Consider the following 20,318-nt stretch of genomic DNA (forward strand, 5'->3'; position numbering starts at 1 on the left):
CAATGAAGATCAAAATGTCGACTGAGTAAGAAATAGCAAAATACAGCTGTGTTTTGGAAACTCAAATCCTGGTAGGACATTCACAGTGAATAACAGGGATCTGGGGAGTGCAGTACAACAGAGGGACCTTGGAGCACAAGTACTTAGTTTACTGAAAGTGGAGTCATGGGTAGAAAGAGAGGTGAAGGCTGCTTTTGGCATGTAAGCCTTCATAAGCCATGGCACTGAATGTAAAAGTTGAGAGGTCATAGTGAGGCTGTACAGAACTCTGGCAAGACTGTACTTAGGAGTATTGTGTACATTGTGGTCACTCTGCTGTAGGAAATAAGTTATCCAACTGGAAAGAGTACAGATATTATTTACAAGAAGGTTAGGAGGACTCAAGGGACTGAGTTGTAAGAGGAGGTTGGACAGCTTAGGACCTTATTCCCAGAACCTTGCAGGAATACTGCACAAAACATTTTTAATATCAATTGGTGATAGAAAAACAAAGAGTTATAGGAAATTAAGTTGTGAGATAGACACAAAACATCTGCAAAAGGTATTTAGGCAGATTAAGCAGGAGAGGGATAAAGATTGGAAATGTAATGCAATGTAGAAAAATATTATCCATTTTGATAGGTGGAATACAAATGCAGAATATTTAAAAAGTGTGAAATTAATGCATGCTAGTGTTCTTGTACATATAGAGACTGTATGTGAGTACAGTAAACACAGTGGATTCAAGTTAAATGGGACACATCCAGACCAGTACATTTTAGCATCTGTCCAATTAGCCGATGTTTAAGGGAAATAGTTAAAACAGGTATTAAAATAAAGACAAACTAATGTTTAACTGAGTAAAAATACTATGCATTTAAATGAAATAAAAACAAATTAGAACACTACCAAATCTACAGAACTGTTCCAGTATTTCATCCAGTGCCCAATGCTATATTCTTTTTATTGACTAAATGGACAAAATAAACGCAGACACCTAGTGCAGATAATAGACTATCTTCATACAAAGCTTTCATTGATTGCATCCTCCAAATCTTCATTTTCATTGTAACATTCAAGATACCTTCAAATTCTTTGTAGTTCTTTAATTGAAATAGTGAAATTGTTTCATTCTCACTCCCAGACGTTTCCAGCTTCTCCAAGCCTGAATGCTTGAAACAGCAGTGAGTAAAACAGTCCGGAATTGTCTTACTGCTTATTACTTGGCAACTATCAGTGCCAAAAATCACAGCTTTTTTTATATATATAGACACACACACACACAGACACACACACACACACCCCCCAAAAACAGTTTGCTCTAAGCACAGTGCAGTGGCCACACAAATGGACGCAACTGATGCTAGTTAGAAACTGTTAAACAATGGTCTCCTGTCCCAATTAAGCAGCATATTGTCCCAAATAAATAAAGGCATTCTTGGCTATTTTCATAATTATCTTTTGCTCTTTAAGAATTTTTCCAAATAAGCAGCTGCCCCAATTAACCGTAACTCACTGAAATTAGGTTGGGTAAAAGGATGTTGTTTCCCCTCAGTTTCAAAGAATGCAAGATAATTCTTTTGAAGGCCAGAGATCACAGCTGAAATGAACTCCAGAACTCTGTCTAGATTTCTCAGCTGTAGACAAGCAAGAACATCATTGTCAGAAGAGAAAAATAGACACACCAACATTCGAAGAATCTCCAAACATGGAATAATACAGTGCAGGTACAGGCCCTATGAACTGACTTGATGCTAACTTACAGACATTTCCATCTGCCTGCACATGGTCTCTATTCATCCATTCCCTATCTGTTCACGTAATAATCCAAAGGCCGTTGCATCTACCTCTACCATTTCTCTTGGCAGTGCATTCCCAGGCACCTATCACTTCTGGTCAGCAAAACTCTCCCAAACCCTCCCACTGCCACCACAAAGACACATCTGTAAGTATTTGTTACCTCCACCCTGGGGAAAAAACCTGATCAACCTCCCCATTCATACCTTTCAGAATTCTAAAACTTCCACCAGTTGCCCCTCAGCTTCCAATGCTCCAGAGAAAGCAACCTAAGTTTGTCCAACCTCCCTACATACTCTATAATCCAGGCAACATCCCTGCAAATCTCTTCTGCATACACTCCAAATCTCCACATCCTTCCTGTAATGCAGCAACCAGAATAGTAGACAATAATCAAAACGAGCTATTTTCAGAAATGCAACATTATTTGTAATGTTAAATTACATTTAATACACACAATTTAAGTTAAGGATGCAACTATAGCTTGGGAAACCTAGTTTACATAAACTTTCAGAAGTTAAAATTAAAGCTTAATGAACTGAAGACAAATCATCAACCTGGTAAGGTCCATGAATAGTCGGAGAGTAGGAATAACAGGTTCATCTTCTTTCATTCATTTTCTGGGATGAAAACATTGCTGCCAAGATCAGCATTTAATATTCATCTCTTACTGGTCTTGAGAAGGTGGTGGTGAGCGATTGCCTTTAATATTCCATTCCTTTGGTAAAAGTATGCTCCCAATAGGTAAATCCAGCAGTGATGAATGTTTCACAAACAAAAGAAAATCAGCAGATGCGGGAAATCCAAGAGACGTGAGTATTTTGTAGCTGCTCTCAACCAGGTCACACTTCTGAACTGTGCTTTCTAAACAGTGAAAGGACTTTGGGATGTCATTGGTGATGTCACTAACTAAGGACAGGCAGTCTCTAGTCACCCACCTTAGTCACAGTACTTATGTGGCTGGTCTAATTGAACTTCTAGTCAGGGGCCACAACAGAATGTTGATAGTGCTGGTAGTAGGGGTTCTGCAATGGAAATATCCTTAAAGGCCAAAGTTGTGTGGTTAGTCCAACTGGAGATTTGTCATAGCACGCCACGTGGCACAAATGATACTCATCAGTTATGACTCAATACCTGATTATTATCTAGGTCTTAATGTAGACGTGCATGGACTGCTTTGTAGCTCAAGAATTGATAGATAGAATTGAGTATTAAGCAGAAAACCTATATTCTAATCTTAAAATAAATGAAGAGACCAAAGACAATTGGGCCTGGGCATTACTGAAGGAGTTCCTCTAGGCAACACTAAAGTTTTTTTCTGTTGATCAGTACGATTCAAAGTTGTAAAACAATAAAACATGAAAACTTCCAGGTTGAATACTTTCTATTGGCATTGTATTTAGGATTTTGAAAGGTATATCTTTTTAAATATACTGCATGCCTGCAACAAGGCTGTTAATCAATACCAGTTTCTGTTGGATTCAAGAACAATTGTGCAATTTCCGTTACTGAGAGATTCCTGTTATTTTTGCAGTTTATTGCATTTCACTAATGTATTCCAAAAAAATAGCTACATGCAATATATCATTTTCAAATACTTAATGAATTTTGTTTTTAACTACCGAAGTACACACAATTAAAACCCCAATTGGAGCTGAATACTGTTATTTTTAAGTTTAAGCTTATTTTTAAGACCACTTTAAAGTTCTCATCTTCATGTGGAATAAGGAAACATATTACAAAATAGAAGTAAACAATGTTCCTAATGTTTGCACCAATTAATAATTGTTAATCACATGATGACTTACATCCATTTCAAAAAAGTGGTCCTTCAACTTGGAGGCAATTTCATAGTCTGCTCTTAATGCAAGGTCATGAACCTTTGTGCACTCTCCGAGGTCCATTCGCTGTAGGAAATGGAGGAGAAAAACGTTGGATTACCAATTAATATTAAATGCAAGGTGTGAAAAAGCGAACCAAAATATCAAACCATTCTTCACAATGTAAAGCACCAGAGTACCATGAGACAAAGAAAATGCTGTAAATTATATGACAGATGGATGCATTAAACAACAAGAATTTTTAAAAGCTATGTTTAATGCAGCCAATGATTTAATGATTCACACGGAGAAACTTCCAAAGCACAGTGAGGTAGTCAGAAATTAATAATGGGGGAAGGGGGCTTTTGTGAACCATCTGAAGATTGTCGCACTGTTTGCTGCTGCCAAATGAATGGAATCAAACTCAGTCTCACTCTTTAGTTAACAGAATTTCAATTTTGTTAAATGAAAAGGAAAAATTTTCACCCAACAGCAGAACTGCATTTACTATTCTGCCATAGTTTTGAATTAATTATCAGCTATATGGCTGTGTTCATTCTACTGGTAACAAACTTAATAAAAGCACTAAATTAAAATAAATACTTTATTTAGTGATCAAAAATTGACATTGGTATGCACAGAAACTCTTCACAATTAACAGCACCACAGCCTACCATGAGACACAGAAAATGCTGTAAATATTCAGCAAATTAGGTAGCATCTGTGGAGAGAGACAAGGTGTAATGTTTCAAGTCGATGACCCCTCATTGGAACTAGCAAAAACTGGAATTTGAACACATTTTAAATTGCAGAGAAAGGGAAAGATACAGAGGATGGGAAGAAGACCAAAAAAAGTGAATGACATAACAGGTAATGGTGCTGAAAGTTTGGTAATGACAGCTACTCTGGAAGAAATGGTCTTGAACTTGGAAGGTGGAATAAACAAAAAAATAAACTGCTAGAATTCTGAGATTAAAAAAAAATTCAGTTGCTATAAATCTGTGAAAGAAAACAGAATGCTGGACCAATACAGACCATGCAATATCTGTAGGGGGAAAATGTCAGCATTACAGTTAACATTTCATCAGACTAGCAAGTTTTGATACAAAGTGGAAAAAAATCAGTCATCAGAAACAGCTGAATTCCACCTTTGGTGTCCTGAAGGTTGTAACATACCTAGTCAGAAGATGAGGTGCAGTTTCTCGAATTTACATTGGGCTTTCCTGGAATAGTATAAGAGGCCAATGACAGAAGTCAATGTGGGAGTGCGATAAAGAATTAAACCTACTTCTTCGGCTGTCCATCAATTTCGATGTTAACTGTGCTGAGAGTTTAGTCTCTGCAGGCACATTTATGGGCCACAAGACCAGCTTTGGATCGGCACTGTCTCCCACATCGACTGCATTTGTGATTTGACTGGTCTAGCACCGAATGTCTGCATTCATGACCTGCTTCATATTTCTTCTGCCTTTTCTCCTCGATAGCTGGAATTGACTTCTTGACAATGCAGCGCCAACTTCTTCTGTCCAAAGCATCTTTTTCCCAGGTGTTGACATTCATGTCAGTGGTCTTCATGTGGCTCTTGAGCACATCTTTGTAGCGCAGCTTCTGACCACCATGCTTCCTCTTTCCTTCACGTAGCTCACCACAGAAAACTGCTTTGGGTAAATAATCATCGCTCATTCTTGTGACGTGACCAGTCCAACGCAGCTGAGAAGTTGTGATGAGCAATTCTGCACTGACCGTCCCAGCACGTTTGAGCACCTCCACACCTAGTATCCTCTCTTGCCACTTGATGTGTAACATTTGGCATAAATGCTTTGGTGTGTCTTGGTCAATTTCTTGATGTGTTTCCGATACAATGTCATCGTTTCAGTTGAAAAAAGCAGAGATGCAGAGGAAACCACTTCACGAGTGGTACAGTACATTGGAAGCACAATGAACTGTTGCTTCACCTGAAAGGAGTATTTGGGTTCGTAGAGCCAAAAGTACAGGCACTGTATCTCCTGATTCTTACCCTCCAGCTGCTTGTTACTTTATTTCTCAAAACCATATCAATCTGGACTTCCTTCAAACAATGCTCCAATACTACCCAATGTAAGCTCTCTTCTCCTCGCCAGGCATGTTATAGCCCTCAAATGAATTCAACAATTCAGAAATTGCTTATGCATTTTGCATCAGAGACAACCAGTACCAGTACGGTGTTTAATTAGATTTCTAGCAACTGCAGTGCTTTTTTTATTTCACCTTAACAACATTTTTTTCTGATTCATCTCCTACTTAAAAGGTCCTTCAGACAGATCAGTTCCAAATAACAGGGGTATTCCAAACTGAAATATTAACTTCTTATAGATGTCATGCATTTCTTGCAGTCGAATTTGCAAACCTTCAGCAATCTTGCTTAGCCTTTTTTAACTGGCCAGTCTCTCTTGGTCTCATCCTATCAGAGAGGTTTCTTTTGGTCTCCTCACCCCTTCCCTTCCTCGGCAACTTAAAACCTGTTTGATTTCTAATATTTTTTTTATGGTTAAAGTTCATCAACCAAAAACATTAATTCTGTTTGCCTCCTCTGATGCTGCCCGAGCATTTTCCATTCCCGCCCCCCACCCCCCCGGAATTTTACAATCTGCAGTTTTTTTGTTTTTGATTAAAGTGACACAGTAGCATTTGGATAACACATTCTGAATTTGAACACACTTAGCCATGGCTTAATGGCTAGTATACTTAGCTTTGAATAAGGTTCTAATCCTACTGCAGAAATGAGAGCACAAAATTCTAGGCTGACACTCCAAAGCTGAACTGAGGGAGCACTCGTTGAATTTTATGGAGAACATAAGTCATCCCATGTCCCATTTTAAAGAATAGTGAACTAAAGGTATGCTTGACTATCAATCTAACTCTTCACTACAAAACTAGTGTGTGAAACTTGCTGCATGTATACTTCTTCCTTTACAACTGTGGCATGAAGTACTTTTTTCTCTTCCTGGGGATAGGAAAGGTACTAAGTGGACACAAACAATCCCTTTTCCATTATAAATTTTCATGCCGTATAAAATGGTGACATAGTAAATTTGCTTTGTTGTTGCTCATACTATGTACAGTGCATTACTGAACTTTGCAACGTGTCTCAAGTTGTTTTACACAAAAAAATGGCAATAGTGATGGCCTGTTGAATACATTTCAAAATGAGTTGAAACCCAAAGAACAGAGACAAATTGAGTAACCTTAGAATGCAAAATCAACAAATCAACTAGTACAGCATTTAATAGTGTAATGTATAAACTAAAACATAATCGTGCGATTTCAAAACTATGTATCGCACCACTACTTTATACAGGACAACAGCAAATGTGAATTCAGATAGAGTTAAAAAGCAGAATGAATGAATTTGGTTATTTCACATTGAATCAAATGGAAGGATTCTATTGAGCCAACTCGATCTCACTATAGTGTGATCCTTTTACATTATAAAGCATTCCCAATGTCATGAAAATAAGAATGAAAGATATCTAAAATTACAAAAGGCACAAAACAATTTCCAAGATTTCACTATTTTCAAAGCCAAAAAAAGGTGTATATAATTAACAAAGTAGTTTACCGTTCCAGAAAGAATGTCATGTGGGCAGCAGCTCAGGAGATGGCTCTTGCAGACCCGATCATCTGTAAATCTGATTCTCTGCCGACTGGCATCTCCTGTAATACACGGGTCATAGTGCAAAACAAGGTTAGACAGGAAACTAGAAATCACAAGACAAAACAAATTATTTTTAAATCTCTGACAAAGTATGTTTCCAATACCTTGCAGCTTTCCCAAATTAAATGGACAATTTAAAACAGATACATAAGATGAACCCATAGTGGAACTCATTGATGGTTTGAAGGTCTCACCAAAAAGAAAATTACAACAGTTGAGTCTGAAAATTTACAGTAAAATTACAAGCCCACAACTATAGAAACTCGTTATTTTTACAACAGGTCCTTAAAACCAAAGGCTTAAAATATTAATTTGAATATTAATATGAATATGGAGTTCAAGCTCCATTACTAATTTAGATCCAACCTCTTGCTATTCAATTCTTTATTTGACATAGCACATGTCAGATAACTATGGAAATCAAGATAGATGCTTTTTTTCTATCTATTGGCTGCTTGATAGCAAGTTATTCATTGCTACAGGACTCAATGAAAGCAACATAATTTTTATAAAGTTACAGAAGAGCAATAAATTTAATGAAGTATTAGAATTGTTTTAAAATAAAATTCTATGTTTGAAAATATTAGACTGGGATTACTTTTGAAACAATAAGCTTTAGGGGTTAATCATTGTTATCTCAAGTACCTTCCGACAACCAGCTTATGTGTATACATTTAAATTGCTGCTGTTATTGGCAGTACCATGGCATACAAGGAAAATTAATTATTATAGAACCCACAATATTCCAGGGACTATTATTCTCAAATATATTACCATCCGAAAAAGTGAACTTTGCTCTGTGTACACCATCAAAATTAGCAGTAGTGAGGACTCATTAAAAATTAGCTGAAGAATTTCCCCCTTCATACAGGCTAAGAGCAACATCTGGTTCGGATTTCAACGGTTTACAAGATACAAGGTAAATTCAGTAGCCTTCTACTGGGAACTCATTTCTACTGGGACTTACGGGACAAGGCAGCCATTGGAAACATACTTTTACAGACAAGTACATTTTACTGTCGATAAAAAAAATCACACAGATGATTTCATGTTTTTTTAGGGCAACTTGCATTTAAGAGGTCATCTATCAGTCTTTAGTGAAGAAGGTTCCAGGCAAGTACCATGTCTTGGAAATAAAACCTGAAGGAAAATTAACTTTATGATAACTAAAAAGCTGGCAACAATTACACCAATTTCAGGGAACAAAGCCCACCAACAAAATTGCCAGTCTATCTGGACTGTACATGCTTAGAGTGCAGTGTGTATAACATTGGACTACATTTTCATTTCAAAGTTACCAGAACAGGCAAAGAGGTCCATATCAACAAATTCATTTAAAAGAAGTCTGAACTCCTTGTCCTACCTTAAGAGAAACAAAGGGAAATGTTTCATCCGAATGAGGCTCCTAAAAGATTCAAAGAAGATGCACTACCACTTGAAGCAATTTGAATGACTGACTGAATTCCATTTTAGACAGCGATCATGCCAAAAAAACCAAATTAAAATTAGGATTCCAATTTAAGTAAGGGTATTCAGAGGAGGTCACTTACAGTATTCTCCATACTGACCTGATTCGAACCCACTTTATACACCTGCCCACGCACTTCTTTCATCTAGCTGCATTGGAGCCATTACATATGAGAGCGATAACGGACAGGAGAAAAACACATTGAAATCACATAAAACTAAAAAAAAATTAAAAAAAGATGAAAACACCACTGAGAAGACGAGTTATAAATACATTATAAATCACTGCCCAGTATTTTATAACCTCAATTATATCACAGAAGTGCAATGCGTTCACTTGTCTAAACTACTCGAAGCAGTTAACTTGTTAATTCTAAACCCATTTGTGCAAGTGGCAAAATTTAGGATGCTGTTACGAAAAAAAAAGCACATGGGAAATAACATAAGCTCCATTAAGTTCACACGCCAAACAATATGCAAATTTCACAAATATAATTTTGGTAGTTGCATCACCCTACCCTACAGATCCTGTGTTGCAGTGGTCCAAAACTTAGACCGCATGCCAGGTGAACTCCTGTGAGAGCAAAGCATTGTTTAATGGATATAAACTGCTCAGAGTACAAAAAAAAAACATTAAAAATATCTTTTCCATAATTTACATTAATAAACCATAAACTGCATAGTTGATTTTGTCTGAACTACATGGCCTTTATTAATTCCCCATTCCACTTCCCAATATTCTGTACATAGTTATTTTCCAAGACATGATACCTTATGGAATTCTTTCAGTCCAGTACAATAGTAATTTGAAATCAACTGCAAACAAACCTTGTTTTTTTATCTTTTAGAACAAAAAAGGGATTAAGAATAAGTAAATTGAAAAGCTTGCAAAGTGAGAATACACACTGCGAGGACACCAGCCTCCATCTCTTCCATTATTAGTGACTCAGCTGCAGTGTTTTATACCCTGGATGTTGGGAAGTTAAAGAGGGGAGAACGTTCAGTATTACACACCTGCAAGAAGGGACTTGCACTAATCACACATCAAGTAAAAATGAAACTAAAGTACCTGCTTTTTAGTTTTAAACAATGTATGCAAAGTACCACCTGTAAATACTTGGTTGATTAATAGTTCACTTCCCTGAAGGCCATTCCAAATTAAAATGTAGGTTTTTTAGCACTGCACAACTGTGGGAAAGATCATTTCTCATACACTGGAAACAACTCATGGGCATTAATAAAAATGAACTTCTGATAGACGTTCTAATCAAAGTAGTTGCTATTAAACTTTTCAAAATTGAAATCACACAAGTTCAAAAGAAAATGCAAGGTAAGGTAGATATTATTCTTTCCCTAACTAGAATAGGAAAAACAGAATGGTGGAGGAATACAGTAAAGTCTTGGGTTTGGAAACAAACAGGATGGGCATCAACTGCTGGTTGCGTCAGCTTAAATATTTCATTCAATCCTATTCTTTGTAAGATCATACATAGAATGCCATACGCAATAGTTTGATACTTTCTCAAAACAAGCCTTGACATTAATATTTGTAAAAGTAAAAATTTGAATTCCCAATAATGAATATCTTACAGCTTAATTAATAGGTTATTTGTTACAATCTTGCATGGACAATTCTAACTTTTGGAAACACTAAGCAATATGACTGGTACAACAATCGGGTTAAAACTTTGAGCACATCCATAATCTATTTGCAGGAAATAAAGTGTATTTTATACCAATTATTTGGAAACCCAGGTTCAAAATGTATTAAATTCTAAACTACATCTCAGAAATTTATAGTTACAAATTAACCCTTAAGTTCCTTAATAAAGAGCTGTCAACAAGAAACTGAAGCATGCTTTAAAAAATACAGGCATCAGGCTATATTTTAATAAGTCTCTCTTAAGAAGAGATTTTCACCAGTGATGAAGCTCAGTTCCAATTATATAGTTAGACGCATGTAAATTAAAACCAGGGTCTGAGGAGCATTTTAATATTCTATTTTGTAAACAGAAAGTTATTGGGTATATTTGCTATTTGCAAAAGAATTACATATCCAGAGGAGCAAGTCTTCTGATGAAATCAAATAATCTGATTTTGACAGTATTTAAATATCTGAAAATATCATTCAATAGCTCATGTAAATAGTAACTTTTCTCAAGAAAAGCTCATGAGAAGGAAGTGTTTTTAAATGTTTTTTGGTGATAATTTAGGAAATATTCAGGTTTGGTGGAATAGCATACACACAATGTGAGTTAACACTGTTGGATAGCTGTGCATATGTACAAAATAGGCACAGCAAAATGTAGTGTAATCTTTTCCAGAGCTTGGTCATTATTATATTGTTGACTGGACTCTTAACTATCTCATAAAAATATAAAATTACCTACACCTCAGAACTGTATTAAAATTGGTCTTTCCCATGTTAACAGTATTTTCATTTTCAAGCACTAAATTAACTATGAAATCAAATAGGTACATAATGCTACATAAACCAACTCAATCTAAATTCAACTTAAGACAAAGTAGGAAGCAGTTTCAAAGTAAATGGGCAATAAGTAAACAAAAAAAAAAATCACATTTCCAGTTTTTAAATCACATTTCATTGTTTAGTCCAGAACTGCTCCAGTGAGAAAACGGCAGTGGAATTTGCACAATTGAATTAACCATAAACAAGGATTTGTACATAAAATATTTTACACATATGGCAGAGTCTAGGGACAACAACAGGGGTAAATATGGTTTTAGTCGTACTAAACAACAAATATACCCAATAACCTTACAATGCAACAGATGTACCCAACTACCCAATGTCAAGCCTTGTTTGATAGTCACGTACAAACTATTGTATGTAACAATTCTATGTACTCTTCCTTCAATGAAATTTGGGCATATAATATCCTATTAGCTACTCAGGTAACAGTTTTGTTGTACAATAAATGATCTTGTAGCCTACGACATCAGGTGCTTAGCAGAAAAGTCTATTGCTAAGTTACAAGATTGAAGCAATTAAGGCCACTTGATTTAAAACTGGAGCTATTTTATTCATTTCTATGATTAAAATACAGCAGTATTTTTAGCTGTGATTAAAGAAAATACAACAGATCGGTTGCAAATTAAAAACAATTCTGGAAAATTTCCATAAAAAACATTTCCATAAAACTCCCAAATTAATCAAAGTGATATTCTAGAGAAATGGTTAATCCTCATGAGTGCTAACCTAGATAAAATACTGTTTTCAATATGGACAGAATATTTCCAGACTCAAAATGTGTGCCTTTAAAAAGGTGATGAACTGCTCTTCTCCCAAACTTACGTTCCAGAGATTGCTGAGCTCACATTCCTCACATGGAGTCCTCAAAAGGGTTAACTCTTCCTGGCATCAGCAGGAGAGAAAGCCACCTCATGAAAGATACAAATGGTTTCAACTCCACAGCATGAAAATATTGATAAGGGATACCGTTATTATTAGCTGTACCATCCAATGCTTACTTTCTCCTGACAGAAGTAACTAAGAAATTTACAGTAGAAAGCACTGGCTTGAAGCTTAAATCTTGATGAACAACCATGGAATATTTAAACTTTTTCATCACACAATCTGGTTAAACAATTATTGTGAAAATGTTCTTTTTTTAAAAAAAATGACAGACATTTGCGATGTTCATTTAAAAAAAAATGAACCAGAACAATTCCATAGAAGATCCAATTTGATTAGTTACTACAAAAACAAAACTCAGAACTGAAGAGCAAATGCCTGCTACACCCGGGGAATGAGAAAGAATATCAAATTTTACAGGAGGACTGCTCCAAGTTTTGATTCTATAATGGGAATCAAACTTTTACTTGCATTTTAATTAATGCTGGTGGCTCTGTCCACTTGCAATTTCTAAAAATATTCCAGGAGTAAATTATAGCACAGGTCTGTTGTATATATGACACCTCATATATTCTCGGAAAAAATATTTAGGTGCTTAAAATGAAAATAGGATTAAGCAGGAAACAAAATATTTTCTCCTCCCTCTGTAAGTAAGAAAGTAGTAGAAAGGACAAGCAAAATCAGCAGTGATGACAAGTCTGCAGATCATTTTGTCCAGAATAGCTACACTGAGAAAGAAGAACCTTGGGGTTCTCATGAGTTAAAATAAGTACATTGCATTGCTGTACAATTGATGGAGAATGGACATGATTTGGTAAGATTACTTAAATGGATAATATCAGGTTTTAAGAGTGCATGCTCATTAATGAAGTTTGAACGCAGGTGGCAATTCAACCTGTAAATTCAGACTTTTGCCAGAACCAACTGACACCTTAGACATCAACTATCAAGTGCAATTTGGTTATTTGCAGACTTTGACCCGGAGCAGAAATTATGACTTTTTTTCAGAAGCTACCATGCAAATGTTTATTGCAGTGTGTTTGTATGCAAGGTACTAAGTCAATTTGGCTCCTCTTCTACCCAGGTGAAAAACATCATGAGAGGTAAAACCAATTCTCATAACTTAAGAGGTTTTAAAATAGCAAATCTGTGTTAAAACAATAAAACGTGATAAATCTTGAACTGCTCCAGAATACTCATATTGCGATGAGTAAACTAAAATCACACAATGTGTCCAGTAATTACTGGTCCCAGTTTAAATCTAGTGGTCTCAAATTGCTGCTTGTAAATTAGTAATAGTGTTCCGTTTACTAATTTTCCCCTAAAAGGTAAACCTACATATCAAATTGGTCTGGCCAGAGTTGCTAGTGCTTTGCAGACTTTTTCACTGTTGTGTACACCGTATCTTTGAATATTGTAGCTATTAAAATTGACCGTTTCCTTGTCCACATTTATTAACACAGCTGGAAAAATTAGTTATGACTCACGGCTCGATGAACGTGGGGTGTTTCTGTAACTCCCTTGCAGACTGAAGTAGGCAGGCAAAGATACACTGAACCTTTATAAATAAAACAAGGGGCCAAATTGTTCAGTTTGTATAGGTAAAAAAAAAGAGTAACGCCCAGCAAATTCAACAATGCATCTAACTGCAGTATTACATTCCATGGAAGGGAGTAAAAAAAACTTTTGTAGTTATATGCAACCCAAAGGCTTTAAATATAAAAGTCCTTTCCTTCTGATCCATGTAATCAGACATATGCCAGTTTAGAATGCCTCATGAAAACAATTGAATTTCCCCAAATTTAAACTATTCCCCACATGCCTCTCCCAAACCCTGTTATTTGAACTATTTAATTATTTCTAAACAAACACTGCCCCACCTTCACCTAAAAAAGCCCAATGGGAATGCACTGGATCTCAAAAAAAATTAACTGAAATACATTAAAAGCCATCAGAAACACGAATTATTGACCAGCAGCTTTAATATAATCTTTTAGATCAAATTATAAAGAATGGGCACTATTGAATAAGTAGGTCATATTTGATAAGTTTTGTAATAAACTAACTATTGTCTGACTGCCAAATAAATAAGTTACTAGTTCAGCCAAATGCACATTACATAAATATCTAATTACAATAGTGTAGCACTTTGGCCCAGATTTTCTGGAGTGAAGACTCCTGCTCACATTCACTGGCTTCCTTCAACTCATTTTCCCATGGTTGGATCTGGAAAGTCTATCTTGCTGATTAAGATGACCCCTCCAAATGTTGCAATGGCATGATGTGAAGCCTGCAGAGTCTCACACGATTCCTTTGGAAGTTTTTCTGTTAGCTTGCAAACCCCACCTCAGCTTTGCCATTCTGCCAAAGCTGAAGTTTTATCTGAAATCTGTAATTCACCTGGGGTCTTTCCCTTCTTCAATGCAGTCCTACAATCACCATTCAAATGAACTGGCTCACAAATACTGATCAGGGTTCCAAGAGCAATTTCTCCAATGTAAATACTGAAGAACCTCATCAAGCTCCTGTTCAATGGGGAATTCAACAGCGAGTTCAACCAGTAAATCCGGTACTTCCATATTCATGCAACGATCCAAAAACTTACCAGCACTAATGTTGAGAAACACCAGCAATGCACTGCAGAACTGAATCAGTGCTGCATTATTGGTTAGTATTGATTAATAGAATTGTAGAAAGCCTAGAACAGTACAATCCAGGAACAAGGCCTGTGTCTCAAAACGTCTGTGCACTGAACCTATCTAGAAAGTGGCTCAAATCTAATGATAAATTGAAATATATGCATGCAGACTGAAGACTAGATCAATAAGATGCATAAAAATTCCATTAACCAGATTAAAATGTTCAAATAGGTGATAGTTGTCACAAAACATTGTTCAGGAGTTAATTTTAAACAACTGGGAATTAAACAAAAATTAGGAAGCTGGAAAACATTTTTGTGGGCAGCATAAGATTAAACAAAGTTTACCAAAACCTCATCTAACAAGATTCAGAATTGTTTGTTTGTAATCCGAATAAAATCCCACCATGTGTATTTTGAATGTCCAAAAAAAGTCATGACAAAGAGCACAACGAAATAACCACACCACAATTCAAGTGCCTAATTCCTCCACTAACATCAAGGGCACCAGATGAGGACCCCCCCCCCCCCAAATTGGACTCACAGATTAAGAAAACTACAGAAAATGTTGCACAATTACCTAGCAATCAAGCAAAACACGAACAGAAACAAGTGCTACTTATGATTTAAAACAGGCTATTCTGCTCCTGTTAACATTCCTCTGCAAGGCACCTCACTACAAGATTCTACAAAGGATTGTGATGACTGCAGAGATCACTGGGGTCTCTATTTTGATCATCTGAGATACAGTACTTACCGGGAGCACTGTGTATGCAGGGCCCTTAGCATTGTTAATGATCCCTCCCACACATCCAACAATCTCTTTGAGCCCCTACCATCAGGCAGGAGGTACCATAATATTAGGACAGGGACTGTTAGGATGCAGAACAGCTTCTTTCCCCAGGTCGTGGAACAACTGCACTCCATGCCACCAGCCAGGTCTCACCACATGAGGCATCAGCAGCATTATACTGTTTACTTTTTAACTTGCAACATAAATGCACCTTATTAATTGTTAAATTATTTGTGGTAATATTATTTTATGTGTGAGTTATACATAGTGCTGTTCATCTTGGTCAAGAGGAATGTTGTTTCATTTGGCAGTATACATGCATATTGTTGACATGACAATAGAACTTGAACCTTGACAGCCACAAGGAGATACACAATTTAATTTCCCCCCCCTTGCAAACTGGGCAAAACTGTTTGAAGGATAGTTAAATGGATCTGAGCACATGGAAATTTATCATTGTTGACCACAAGTGAAACAGTAACTAAATCAAGCTAATCAATCCAACAAGCATGTTTCACTCCTCTGTAGGATAGAAGACGGCAGCATTCATTTAATGAGCATTTAGCCTCCTAGAATTAAGGTTGGATAAATGGTATAAAAGGTCTGTCACTTAGACATTCCATTATTAAAACTGTAATGAGGAAACTCACATGCATTCATAAATACTCCTAAGTATTAAATTTTACCTATGATTTCATAGCCCTGTTACTACAACACCCTGGCAAGAGTACAATTAATTCGTCCAGGGACAGTCCCAGGCCTGGCTGTGAAAACAGAAGGGTTGGGCATGGGGCTAGAAGCCCCATCCCATAAAAAGCCAGTGCTATAGAAATGCCAAAAGCAGCTCTAAAGACCTCAAAAACTCTGGCAAGCTGCTGTCAGCAGCCTATGCCCCAACCTATGATGGGCTTAAGAATATAGTTACAGTAAGACAAAAATTAATAGCAACTACATGAAAACGTCAATACTGAAACAATACCACTAAACCAAGGTTTTTTGACTGAAAACAAACGGTCACTTTTCAAATAAGAGCAATGCATACAACCTGATTTATTCCCAATAATTGCAGAGACTTATTTTAAGAACAGTTTATCTGGACTAATGCTTTTAAAGTCTCTGTTACTGAAAGAAACATAGTTGAGTGGTCATCTTATTTTGAAAAGGCTTTGTGAAATTTATAAACAACAAAGGATGTAAACTAAATACTTCAATCAAGTTCTTCCAGCATTTGCATCAATAACTAACCACAGACCAGACAGATTTACAATTAAACATGCCTCAAAGCATCATGCCATAGCTGGTTTACAAGTACTTTCAAAAGAGTCTGTTGTAACTAAACTCTTAATTTATTTTTAACTTAGAGCTTGGGGCAGTAATTCTACACAACAAACTGCAGTCCTTTATTAACATGGCCGTTGATCAATTGCACAGAATTTTCCACCCCCCCCCACCCCACTGCATGATTATTTCCTTAAAAATTCTCAAATCAAAATGCTACTTTCAACTTCATAAAAGCTACAAAGATATTTTTGATTACATGATTACTAAATCACTCTTACAACATATTTTACAGTGCTTGATAGGCTAGATATTATTCCTAGTTAAAACTCTAGAGTCAAGGAAGGGTCTGTCACAGAATGAGTACCCTATTAAGGACTAAGATGAGAATTTTGTTTCAGTCAGAGTGAGGTGAATCTAGGGAGCTGACTGTCCTATATGTCTGTGGTGGCTTAAATCATTAAGTTCATTCAAACAGATGGCTAGATTTCTGGATAATACAGGAATAAAAATTAATGGATACTGGAAGAAAATGGAGTTGAGGGAGATGATCAGCCATGACCTTTGATGAACTGTAGAGCAGGGTGGAAGTGCCAGGTGTTCTATTCCTGAGATATTCTTCCGTCCTTGAAAGTCTAGCCTTAGCAATGCATAAAATGGGGCAAAATTTGTTATTATTTCAAAAGCACCTTCCCACTTAGAGAACAAACGCTAACAAACACGTGATTCAAATTGTAATACAAATTTAATTGATGTGGATTTTGAAGTCAATCACTTAACCTACAGCTGTGGTCAAATGATTGAATGCATTTAAAAACAAAAATCACTTCAGGTGTTAAATGTCACCAAGTATCAATGAAACGGGGATTGAAATTTTAGTTTAACCTTTTCAAAATACTTGAGGCACAAAAACATGACCCAAAGTGAGTTTACAGACCACTGAGACATCCCAAAATGTGTTACATTGATTTCAGAAATGTAGTTAATGTTGTGGGCAATAGTCCACAACATTCAACAAGTAAGAAAGTGTAGAGTGGTTTTAATTAGAAGGAAAAGATTACAAAACTGGAATTTTCTGATTTTACTTTATTCTATTAATTTTGAGCCTGCACCAAAAATAATTTCATTTGCAGTGTAACACAATTAAAATTATATTGAACTTATTGACTGATAGTATTATCGCCTCAGTCAATATTCTACAAACAGAATTAAAACACTACATCCCAAGAACTTACTGAAATCCATAGAAACAAACAGCTCTAAAATTCTAACCTCTAAAGAATCAAGAACTAGTTGTCACGGAAAAGAAGTACTCTCAAAGACTACTGTAATTTGTCAAAGGGACTCCTAGAATCCAAAAACTGGTATAAAGTGGAATACACTTGTGGATGACACAAGCTATTACATAACAACAACAAAGTAAAATAAAATGCAGTAGACTTTTTATTCAAGAAAATGATTTAATTTGCTGCAGTACAGGGACAAGTTTATGTCATCACTAGACAACGGGGTGACCCATTGGGGCACCCTTTGAGAGAAAGGTAGTGCAGTCTGATGAGACCAGAATGAACATTAAATTTTCCTGAATGCTATTGGTATTGCTTTGCTTTGGAAATTGAAGAAAAACCAGTTTATTGAAAAAAAGCGTAGCAAGGCAAATATAGCAACTCCTTGTTTAACAAAGGACGCTTCTGATGGCAACATTTCTGGTTGATCTGCCACCCTTGTGCCTCTTGTTGTCATTCTGGAGACGTGTAGTCCTTTCATGCGCTGTCTCTTCATCTCTTCTGTTGTTTGTTCTTTGTCTCTGATTTTGGAGATGTGCATTTCTCAGTTCCTTTGTCTCTTCCTCTCTCCTCCTCCTGTGCCTGTTGTTGTCATTCTTGGAGACGTGCATGCCTCTCCTTCTCCTCTCATTTTTTTTTGTCCTGACTCTGATCCTGGAGTCGTGTAGCCCTGGCCTCATCCGATTCTTCTTCTCTTCCTCTCCTTGCAGCTTCCTGATGACGTTGCCGTCATCTCTTGACCACTATATGTCTCCCTTCTCTTTCCACATGGCATAATTAGGCTGACCATATTTTTTTTTATCCTAGTGCTGGATGGAAGATACAAAGCAGTAATACCAAAGGAAGCTGATTATTCTTGATGATGTGGTTGGTGCTCTCCTAACTGGACGTGATATAGTCAGTGCAGTCTTTTGACTGCAGCAAAGGGTCTTATGGGTGTCTCTGAGTACGTCATTACGGGTTGGGGGTGTTATGTCATGCTTAAATTTACAGAAGATTCGATGTTCAGTTTTTGAATCTAGTCAAGACTTTTATACATTGTGGGGACCATTTTTGAGTTATTTTCAAAACCTTTGATTTGTTGCAAAAGTACAGATGGTGGCTAATAATATATTTTATTATATGATAAGGGTTTTCTCCCCCTTTTTCTTGCTTTTCCTAATGGCTCTGACTTTGGTAGTGAGTTAAGATTTTTCTTCTGTATAACAATATTATTATATTTCAATATTACAATTCAATTTAATTTTTATGAATACAGGGTTTTGTGATTGTGACTATTTTTAATACAATGTATTTGGTACTTCTTTTACTTATATCTTCTTGTACTCTGTATTCTTTTACGCAGAAACTAATAAAAATATTGAAAGAGAAGTATGTCATTGCAATACGATTTAATGATCTCTTATTGATGGGTGGCAGTTAGATCTGTCACAATCCTGCACATGCTGATGGTGATCAGAAGTATGTGACTGCTTCAAATAGAGCTGCCCTGAAGCTCTGGTTGGTGTCGCTGCTGAGGCTGGCTGTGTACATGCGTCTTGGTGCCGCATCCTGATTTCCAAGATGGTGCATTGGCTCTCAGGTGAAAACGGGGCAGTTGATTTTGGGGAATGAACAATTTTATATGAATATATAACCCTGAACTTTGTCTGTACCCTGAACTTTGTCTGTATTGTAAGTTAGCTCATTTTAAGTCGATTTAGCCTATAGTAGTGCTGCTGTAATGCACCTTTTGTGCTAATTGGAGGTCACAAACGATGGGCAGAGCATGAGAGTTTTAGTAGTATATGGATAAATTATTACGATTCAAGATTGCAATACTGGAGTGGACTGAGAAGCCAATGTCAGACACTTCATGGATGAAAAGTTCAGGAAAAGATGATTTAAAGATAAAAGAGAAAAACAACCACTACTGGATATACTAAGTTGAATTTGTGAAGAAGGACATCGACAAAAGTGAATATATCATAGGGACAGTGCATTGGCTTGCTGCATGTGGTAAGCAGTTGAAAATAAAGGTAAAATAAGGTCAATAAAGAACAATTACGTTATTCCTATTATTCAGCAAGATTTTAAAAAATGGCATTGGCCCAGGATTCAAAGTTATAAGTTCTCTTGGTGAAGCAGATTTGACAAAATTCTAAGTGACTGACGTGTTTACTTTTCGATTTTCAAAATTAACTTGCTTAT

The 20,318-nt window shown here is 36.3% G+C and overlaps 1 protein-coding gene across 11 annotated transcripts in view; it reads right to left on the reverse strand.

Moving 5' to 3' along the window:
• LOC132383068 (putative RNA-binding protein Luc7-like 2) overlaps nt 1-20,318 on the reverse strand; it is a 58,731-nt gene that overhangs the window by 30,612 nt on the left and 7,801 nt on the right. For 2 of the 11 annotated variants that reach the window (XM_059953817.1, XM_059953812.1), the window contains 3 exons: nt 13,621-13,691; nt 7,195-7,289; nt 3,585-3,683 (listed from right to left, as the gene is read on the reverse strand). In XM_059953817.1, the coding sequence (XP_059809800.1) occupies nt 3,585-3,680 (96 nt within the window). In that variant the 5' untranslated portion in view covers nt 3,681-3,683; nt 7,195-7,289; nt 13,621-13,691. The other 9 variants (XM_059953811.1, XM_059953810.1, XM_059953809.1 and 6 more) reach the window with 7 other exon arrangements.

The sequence above is a fragment of the Hypanus sabinus genome, chromosome 29, assembly GCF_030144855.1.
Source record: "Hypanus sabinus isolate sHypSab1 chromosome 29, sHypSab1.hap1, whole genome shotgun sequence".
NCBI classification, from domain to species: Eukaryota; Metazoa; Chordata; class Chondrichthyes; order Myliobatiformes; family Dasyatidae; genus Hypanus; species Hypanus sabinus.